Source organism: Buceros rhinoceros, unplaced genomic scaffold (assembly GCF_000710305.1).
Source record: "Buceros rhinoceros silvestris isolate BGI_N320 unplaced genomic scaffold, ASM71030v1 scaffold31194, whole genome shotgun sequence".
Taxonomy (NCBI): Eukaryota; Metazoa; Chordata; class Aves; order Bucerotiformes; family Bucerotidae; genus Buceros; species Buceros rhinoceros.
In genome coordinates this window covers 1-10,058 of record NW_010408112.1, presented here as the reverse complement: position 1 = coordinate 10,058, position 10,058 = coordinate 1, and the positions used below count along the sequence as shown (strand labels likewise).

General features: G+C 38.4%; 1 protein-coding gene across 1 annotated transcript; it reads right to left on the bottom strand.

Annotated features, from left to right (window-relative positions):
* Positions 1-5,175: 5,175 nt before the first annotated feature.
* On the bottom strand, positions 5,176-9,129 carry YARS2 (tyrosyl-tRNA synthetase 2, mitochondrial; the record flags this gene model as incomplete). Its single annotated transcript, XM_010134770.1, has 4 exons — positions 5,176-5,412; positions 5,886-6,056; positions 6,391-6,546; positions 8,962-9,129. Coding segments are annotated over 4 exons (655 nt in total), but the record flags the coding sequence as incomplete, so codon positions are not given.
* Positions 9,130-10,058: the final 929 nt, after the last annotated feature.

Below are 10,058 nucleotides of genomic sequence, written 5' to 3'. Positions count from 1 at the left end.
GAACACTTGCATGTACTTTTCAAACAGATTCACTTCTTGTATAAAGTAAAAATGTTTACTGTTGTTTTGCTCATATTTTGTATCTTCAACACAACTTGCATGAAAAATAGGACACTGCTGTTTAAAACCATGGCTTGCTATTACGATGTTGGGCCAGTATAGTGACATTTTTATTACCATATTCAGTTCCTTCATTTCATCAGTTAACGGAAATGAAAAACTGAAAAATTAAAAACGGTCAAGATCTAAGTTTACAGGGAGGTCTGTTTAAAAATGTATTTTTCTCATGGTGATCTTCAGTTCGTCACCGATATAAGCACAGGATGCAACTTTTGGGTACTTTTATGCATGAGCTAAAATAATTCTTGCAGAACACAGAACTATCTTCTGCCATTTTAAACAGCTTAAAATGTCATGATGTATGCATGACATGTAATGAATACAAAGGAAGTAATTTTAACTTCTTGCCTTCTATCCAGGGATGGTAGTTCTCAGATGTAAGAAATGTGACCGCAGTGAAGTTGCAGTGCAAGCCACTTTTCAAATCCGTTTTGGTGAACAGTGAAAGCTTTTAACGGTTTTGTCAAAATCATTACATTTCTGTTTTGAAATTCACTTGACACCTCTCTCCCTTTGACATCTAAGAAGTATGTTTTCAACAAGGTAGAGCCGTGCAAAAGTGAACTGCCATCTAAGCTTTAATTCCTAAAATTGTCAGTATCTCGTGAAGAAACGTTCTGACTTGTAAGGTTTTGAAATACTGCATAAAGGAAATTAATTCCATTTATTAAAAAAATTCCTGCAAGTGGTAACTGGCTCTGCAATATTGTGTGAAATTTCCACAGTGTTAATTCGGTTTTTCGAAATGTTACAACTTCTTTTAAGTTTCACAGTTTTTCAATTTGGTGATGTTTGAGTGCCAAGAAATGAACTTGATTTGTAATCCTTAACGCAAGTCTTTAAAAATCCATGCTGTAACAGTCCTGTTATTAAATAAACAGATGATACATAAAATTAATTATCCCGGAAATAAAGTTTTGAACTGACTTGTAGAGTTCAGATGGAAGGACATGTACGTTCTTACAAGTTAACAGTGTAACTGCCTACATTTGTGCACCTGTACACACGTTTGCACTTGCCCTTATGCAATCCTACATTGTTAGTTCTCGCGTAGTCGCGTATGTAATAATGTAGACAGGTGGCTAGTGGCTATTAATGTTTTCTGAAGTAAAATACTTAAAATGCTACTGTTACTGCCACAGTTAAAAGAAATGGTGGGGAAACTATGGAAAAAAGCCTAATCAAGGCAGCAACTGAAAAATTCCTAGATTACACTGATGGTTTACGAATGTCTTCTAGTCCACCTTATTTAACTTAAACATGAAATACTTTTGTCATCAATGCAAAAAATTTCAGCTAACTTAAAATAACTTGCTATCTCATGAAACACACGATCATGGGGGAGAAAAGCCACTGTAGCTAAGTTTAGATTTGTAAATGTTTGACTTTAATACTTGAGGTATGTGTGGTACTACTGTCAATAAAACATAGTACCCCTATGTGCACAGTTTGTCAGTAAATTACTTGGGTTTTTAGTAGTCAGTTTGACATATCACTTAGTGGAATAGATGGGTGAGGGGGACATCTGTGCTTCAGACTGTATTCTGAAGTGAGCATTATGCAACTTGTGTAGTGCTTTATGGAGGACTGACTTTGAAAGACTGGATGTTGCAAACTCAGGTCTGCAGAATACACCAGGTGAAACCTGCTAGTCTGTTGTGCCTCTGTTGGTAACTTGAACTGTTTGTCTTGAGGAATACGTGTTTTTTCACAAGTAAATCCTTTCGCTATGGGAACAATTGCTAGCTAGTCTTTTCTGTAGATATTGAAGGTTTCAAATGCATCTGTTTTTTAACTTGTTCCCAAAGTTTAACTTAGTCAGACAAAGTTAAACAAACTATGGATGTTGAGGTAAGAGCTAGATGATTAATACCTCAAAGTTCAAGAGAAAAAAGAGTGTAAACCACCTGAATATGGATTTATGCCCAGAGACACCATTTAAACTACTAAAGGTGCTTTCATGCTCCATAGCTTTTAGTTTACTTGCTGCATGCTGTTTCACCCTTTAACTCCTCATTGCTAGCTGCCACAATAATGGTATAATCAACTCCTCCAGTTTTCGCTGTCCCTGGATGCAGCACAAATGTTTTTGTTGTTGTTTTAAATATCTGGCCCAAATAATTACTCTTTTCTTGCACTTTCAAATCATGCCTTTGTAGACAGGTTAAATATTAGTTACTACTTGTTTACATGTGAACATGTACCTGGTTTGGGGTATGTGAGAAGTGAGACCAGGCTGAGGAAGAATACTCAATTTTTTTTTTTTTTTTTGGGACATCCTTGGTTCTCAGCCTAACTGTTCAGATGCTCAGTGGTGATAGCTGGTACAGTCAAGAAAGGTAGTGTTTGTGTCCAGCTGTTTCTTTGGAAAGAGTCAGGGAAGGGTTTGGATTGCTAGGAGTTGGTCACAAGGAAGCACAGACTAAATTCCTTGGAGTTTATGGATTTTATTACAACCCTGTATCCAAGGAAGTTCATTCCTTTTTTTATTTTGTATTTATAAAAATAAAATCCTTTTAATACTTGATGAAAGTAGGTACTAATGCTTTAACCAAAAAAAAAAAAAGCTGAAATTTGTGGATATGTGTATATCTATATAATTAGGAGATGAAAGGAAAAAGGCAGGAGAGAGATCAGCCATGACACATGACTGACAATCTCTGGTTGCAGGAAATAAACTAGGAATAAAGTAACTGTCAAATCTGAGCTGTTGTATTTCTCTGGAGGCTCATGTGGGTGTGGACTGTTGTATTTGTTCCCAGGTGCACGTTCTTCTGTTGCTATAATGCTTCTGCCATTTAAGGAACAAGGAAGCAATATAAAGTGGGTGAACTTAACTTTCATTTCCCTTTTAATCTCAAAGTTGTGATGTTTCCTCCATCTGCTTTCTCTAGGATCATTTCTGCAACTTACAGCAAAGTTAACAAGCAACACAGTCTGGTCCTGCGAGCTAACAGGATACATAGAGCCTTTAAGGTAGCAATGCCTCAACTACTGTTATTTTTCTTTCTTTATGTAACAGAGAATAGGATAGAGATGATACCTCATTATCACGCAGAGGAAGGAGAATCTATGAACTGAAATAATTCCCTGTGGTGAGTTACTGAAAGTGCTACTGTATTACAGTTTAATACTTTGGAGAAACTGATGTATAAGCAGCAAACCAGTACTCTTCATTACTACTGAAATCCTGACTGTCAGTGCAAATAACACCCAAGTTTATGACACTAAATTGAGCAACATCAAGTAAAAGAAATTAAAAAAACAAACCACCTAAAGAACCAACAGAAACTCCCCACCCAATTACAGAATACCTGGATCCTTGAGACTTACTAACATTTCTTACAATTTCTCCATTCTTCTCATAGGCTGGGCAGTTTTTATAACAACTGAAACACCGTGACTTATTTAACAACATAAGGGATGGAGATGAGTTATCACATTGAGGTAGCTAGGATTAAGGCCTCTCCCCTTGTGGCTGCTATTTTGAGAAGCTATTGTCCAGAAGTTTCATAGACTAGAAAATGATTCTCCTTGGCCTGAGATTGGGGATTACCCTAAACATTGAAAACAACACTGCAGCCCAGGCCCAAAGCAATCAATCACCTCATTAATTAACTGAGGGTTTTGTATGTATTTGCACTGGGGCAGGGAGGGTCTCTTAATTAAAAAAAAAAACAAAACAAAAGTTCTGAACCAGCCACTACAGTACTGTATTTTAAGTCAATTAAGCAGGTTTTTTTATTGTTGTTCAGATGACCTGGCTAAAAGTACTAGCACCTACACTGCCTAAGCAACCCAATCCCAAACCCCACCCTGGGAATGGAGACCTTTAGCAAGGTGATGTACTTTATCCTCATTTGACTCCACGTCTGTAAGCAGCTGCAGTGGTTAGTATTAAAAAAAGGTGTGTGTGGTGGGGGTCGGGGAGGTGGAAACACATCTATCAGAGTAATAAAGCATTACTGCCTATAAATAGATGTTGCTATTTATTTTACCAGCTCTCGAAGTACATTCTCACTTTCACTGTCTTTACAAGAAAATGAGGGCCCTGTGACCCCAAACGCTGGCTAGGCCATAAGCAGTACGATCACTTTCTGCTCTTTCATGAAGAAGTGTGGCTTTTGCATGTTGCCCTATCTGAAGGGTCTGACAGTTGTAACTGCAAAAACACTAGTTTCCTTCAAAATGTTTCCTTGTCCAGATAGATAGATACCCTTGTGCTCCTCTTCACCCACAACTCCTAGACATGTAAAATTAAATAGCTTTCATGTACATGCTTCAAATCATCTTCTGGTATAACGTACTATCTTGCAACGGACTGTGAAGTCCACACGAACTATTGCCAGGATATACCTTTGACAAAGATTCTAGATAGGGCAGAGGCATCCACCTTAATTCACAGAACTGAAGAAGCAGAGTGAGTGTCACCTCACACTGTAAGTAAGTCACACTAAGTGTGCAGAGGGTACAGGAGGGATTCATCAGGCTGACTTTAAGCTTTGAGAGGCTCTGTACTCTTACATTTCAAGAAGTGAATTGACTCTGTATTCCCACATCAAGGCTGGAAAGCTTTATGCAGTGTGCTGCCACACATAACCAGTAAGAAGCTTTTACATGTTAGGGCTTAATCATTCTACTCCTTTATTGTGAATCTTCTGCAGTTTCCTTCAAAGCCAACCTGTTAAAAAAAAAAGAAGAGTTGATGGTAGCTTGGTTGTCCTTACCCACTTACGCAGGTTTCTCTGTTCGGATAAAGTCAAACTAGGCAGCAGCACCCATCCCCTGTAAGAAGTGCTGGGTTTGAGGATGCTTTTGCTTATCTTGCTGTAGAGTACCTGGCCATTGTTCTCCTCCAACAACGCAGAAGGTTGTTAAAGGAGGGGAAGAGCATCTCCATCTCTGGACTCTGATCTTTTAATCATCTTGTGCATGTCCTCCTACAAATGGTACTTTGAATAAGGCAAAGTATCTAAAAAACCCTCTTCAGCAGTGTAACTTAGCTGCCTTTACTTGAACTTGCTGTTTTTTAGAGTTGACCTTGAGTCTCTGAGCTGCACAGTCTAGACACGTCTTCAAGTACATCTTCGAGCAACTGTGTCGATACATCATTTTAGGGAGATGTTCTGCTGTCACAACTGCAGCCATTTTATAATGTAGTAATTTTTCTTTCCAATCCTAAGCAATGACACTCCATTCTTGAGAATGTGCTGTCCGAGAATAAGAACAGTCTCAGGATTAGTTACTCGAATCCCATTTATTGAAACTCCACCATCTGTAATTTTCTGGTACCTTAAAAAGAAACCAAAAAAACAACTGGTTATTACAAGAAGCAACTATTTCTTGCTGTCAAGTACTGAAAGTTTAGTTAAGGGTTTTTTGGTTGGATCCATAATTCAATAGATTTTAATTCTCTCACACTTTACTTTCAGTCCAGGTCAAGAGTGACTGAGATTAACCTTAGCCTCTCCCATCCCCATTTTGAGAGGTATGAGGAAACTTCTGAGAGGTATGAGGAAACTTAGGCTGTTGCCTTAGACTGTCCCTTCATCAGGGACTTTACAGCAAGGTACAGGAAACTGCATCATCCCACACTTTCACTTCAAAATGGAATCAGGGCACCTGCTTCCTTCTTTTTTAATGCCAGTGTGTAGAAGGCTAGCCTGTTTCTACTTAATAAATGTCCCATTTATTTAACTCCTGAAAGCATACCACCACAATCTGTTTACATGAGGTATTACCAAAGAGCACAGGTGGTAACGTACCCACTCGGTCCATCTGGAATGGCATTTGCTTTGCGACACAGGTCAAGAACATCCATTCCAGGTTCAAGCACCAGTTCAGCTGAAGGAGCTTGTTTAAAAAGTTCCTGTAACTCTTGGTCGGACATAGCTTCCAGTGCCTCCACACTGCTGTAATAAAGGGCTTTAGTACACCTGCAAAAAAGTAATTCAAAATACAGTGTTAGTCTCACCTCCACACAAAGTGCTACTCAACTAATCAGATTCCCCTCCCCAACTTCTTCTGAGGTAACACAGTAACAGAAGTACGTAAAGTACACCCCAATTTTTTTTTGTCATAATCCATGCACTGCAGTGCAATTTTTTTAACTATTGTTGTTCATGTATTTTAAGTCCATGGAATTACTACATTTTTTTCTCTTTTAACAGCTGAGCAACAACTAAGTACATGGAAATAGTCCCTGAAAAGCTATAGATAATTACCATTTAATAAATCTGAAAAAAACCTGCTCGACAAATTAAAGTTCACCTCTTAGCAGATTCTAGCCCTTCTCTACCATGAACAAGCTTCGTTACTTCTGCAGCAAGTCGTTTCTGAGGGCCCCATTTTTCAGGTTCTTTAGCATGCGTTGCCATGATGTGGTCAATCTCCTCAAGAGGAAGGAAGGTGAAGAGTTTCAGGTATCTATGAGTAGGTGAAAAAACATTCTGACTATATAGCCATCGTTACAGTTGTCCTGCCTTTGTCATTCCAATTTCATTAACTACATTAAAATGGTTCTTAGGCAGTTTAAGAAATCCGTATTACAAATATTCTGTCCTTTCAAACAACTCTTTAGTTTTGTCCACATGCTTCAGCTGACTGGGGTAACTCACATTTTATTTAATATTCTGCCTAGGGTAATGTCTTCAGACAGAAGTAAGTGTCAGATGCTTTTATGAAACTTGCATTGCAATCAACAACTGCGTTTTCTCTTTAAATGTTCACAGGATGTACTGCAATTGTGTGTCAAACTAACAAGGTTTTATATTATATTCTTAGTAGTTGTACAATACGCAAATGCCAAATACCACTGCCAGTCTGTGGTGATCACGCAATGTACTGACAAGTGTCTTAGCTGGAAGGTTGTTTAGGATAATCAAGAATTTAAAAGCACGTACCCAAGCACGCTTTACAACAAAGTCCATACGAATGGGCCTGCAGTACTATGAAATGCAGTGTATTAAAAAAAGGCACTTTACTGTTTAGAAAGTCTGAATGCATGGAATATTTTAATGTTAAGTACCCACATACTCTTTGTTTCAGGCTGAAGTGTTGTGAATGCAGAACCTAAATTTGAAGTATCAGGGAATAAACCTTCTCCTATTGGCTATTTATTTTCAGCCATGTCACTGGCAGCCCAGCATGGAGGTTAGCCCTCAATGAAGGAAACCTCTCAAATGGTATTTCTCATATTTTCACTACCCTTTTTTACATTCTCATTAGATGATTTTAATGTTTTTTACACTGGTCACTAAGATTATGTGTAGTTGACCTGGATTCAGAGACAGCACAATGACAGCACTCTTCCTTCTACTCTAAACAACAATTATTCAGAATTTCATCTTTCTGTGTGCTACAGCTTTAAGTAGTAGTAGTTAGATATCCTTCCAGGTTTTGGTACATGATGGTATCATCTGCTTTACAGATCAATCTACTTGGCATTATAATTCTAAGCAGCAACCTTTGCTTCCATGTTCTCAGATGAGAAAGATGAAGAGTTAACTTCAGTGAAACCCTCAAACAACTAGGTAGAGTCAGGATGATGCAAACCATTCCTACCTGCAATTTTCTGAAAGATCCACTGAAATTGCCACACAAGGTACATGAAAATAGCATCGGACAGCCGTAAGATTTCACCATGTTAGGCAATTACATGACAAGTATGCCTCCTGTCATCTAAACATTTTTAATTAATGTTTAATTGTGTGAGTTATGGTATATGGATAGAAACAGATGGTATGTTTGTCCAGAGGTGAGCAATATTACATGAGACTTTTTTACCACGGTTACACTACTAAACTACAGCCTAGGGGGCTGACTACTACTAGCTTTGAAGAGAAAAAAGAAACTGGTAATGTGACCAGTTACATCAATTTCATCCACTCAGTTTTTCTCCTCTGCCTTAGTTTTTACTTTCAACAATGACTTCAAACCAATACCTGAAAAACTCTACATTGTAAATTTCTTGTATACTACCGGCCATGAGTTCCAAATGGTAAAATTTTCTCCCCTTTTCAATGGCACTACTACTACAGCTTAACTATCTCCTAGTTTTTATCTAGAACCACTGCAAAGTGAGGTGCCACCACCTCACGAGGTACACAAGATGATCCACTGGGGTCCAGAGAGAAAATATCAGAACTTCAGTAGTACACCTATATAATCTATAAATAAATAAATATACCTGCATTGGGAGTGAATGCAAAACCTTTTTACTGATAGGGGCACGTGATAGAAAAAAGTTAGGAGACTACTTACCTAGACAGTGAATGCAATCCCAAATATGAACTTCTTGGCTTTTTCTTAACAAGGCATTGTTTTAATTTGCTTAGGGATATGCAGTGTTTAACGGGATGCAGTTCCAGCAGCTGAACTTTATGGGTTTGTTTATAACCAGTTCAGTAGCTTCTTGTGAGTCTGGATACCTTGTACTAAGTAAAAGCTTGCAATAATTAATACCTCTTAAAGTGCAGTTGCCTACTAATCAGAAGGAGATATTTCATTCAATGCTGTGACATTACAGCACTGACACTAGCATACCTCATAAGATAAAGCCACCCCACTGGCAGAATAAAATATGTCAGCTTTACTTGTTTGTTCATGCACATTCTAATTTGGAATGATGCATATGCCAGCAAACGGAAACGGGTTCCACTATCCTGTATACTTAGGAACCTGTCTCACCTGTTTAATTGTTAATGAACCTACAGTTAAAATTAACATGTGTTTCTACACAGAGCTTGTGTTGCACATATCTAAATGAAACAGTTACAGAGAACAGTTAGGATCAGGTTTTACTAACGATGACAAAAAGCAAGACAAAGAAAAACTACTTGCTTTTCAACTATGTTGTCTTGTTGTCTGACAAAAAACTGATACAGCTCAAATGGAGAAGTCTTGTCTCTGTTTAGCCAAACTGCATTGCCAGCAGTCTTTCCCAGTTTATCTCCAGTAGTACTGGTAATAAGAGGTACAGTAATTCCAAACACATCTGTTCCTGTCATCCTGAGAAAAAGAAGAGTCACTGCGTGTTAAATAAATAAATAAAAAACACGTCTTGGTAAAGTTGTCTAAAATACAACCATTCTGTAAAACTGCATCTTTTATATGAAGCAGCTAAATAAGATGGGGGGTGAGAAGCAATAGATGCCAGAACACCACTTTTGTGAAGAGTGCTTTAGGAAAAAACAAACAAAAAAACCCCCCAAGACCTTGAAATTAAAAATGTAAGTTCTTTTGTGTGTAGTAAAGAAGTTTACACATTTCAAAATCAGTAGTTTCATTGGCAACAGCACTAGCAAATTCAAGTGTCCTGTACGTTTTGGTCTCTGCTCTGAGCACTAATTGAAGCTGCTTGTGCAGCTGGGACACTTGTAAGGCTTTTCTTCTGTGCTGATCCTCTAACGTCTTTTAATAGTCAAGCATGTACTGAAGTAGAGCCGTTGCCATGTACTCACTGATCTGCTTGTACACTTGTGCAAATTTTTTAAGACTCGCGTCAAATTTGGTGGATAAGCGAAAGCTCACCATCATCGGGTTTCATGTTATTTCTGGGAGAAATGTGACCATCTTACCAATCATCTTACCACTGCCCTCTACCTCAGTGCGATTACACTAGAATGCGTTTGCCAGCAGACTTGTCTCGATTTTGTCCCATATTTCAGGCTATCTGATTTCGGTTCTTGGGCAAACGCATTTGCTAAAACAAGAACCCATCTCTTTTGTTAAAAATTCACTGACGTTTCACGGAAAACCCTTTAAACTGTGGCCAAAATGTGCATACATGCCAGGCTCATGGACGGGACAATCACTTATTCTTCCCAAATCCCACAGTTTTGTTTAACACCGACTCTCCCAGCGGCGACTTATGCTCCGGGAGCCTGACGGACTGTCAACAGGAGGCTGCCCACAGTCGGGACACCGGACGCCCCGAC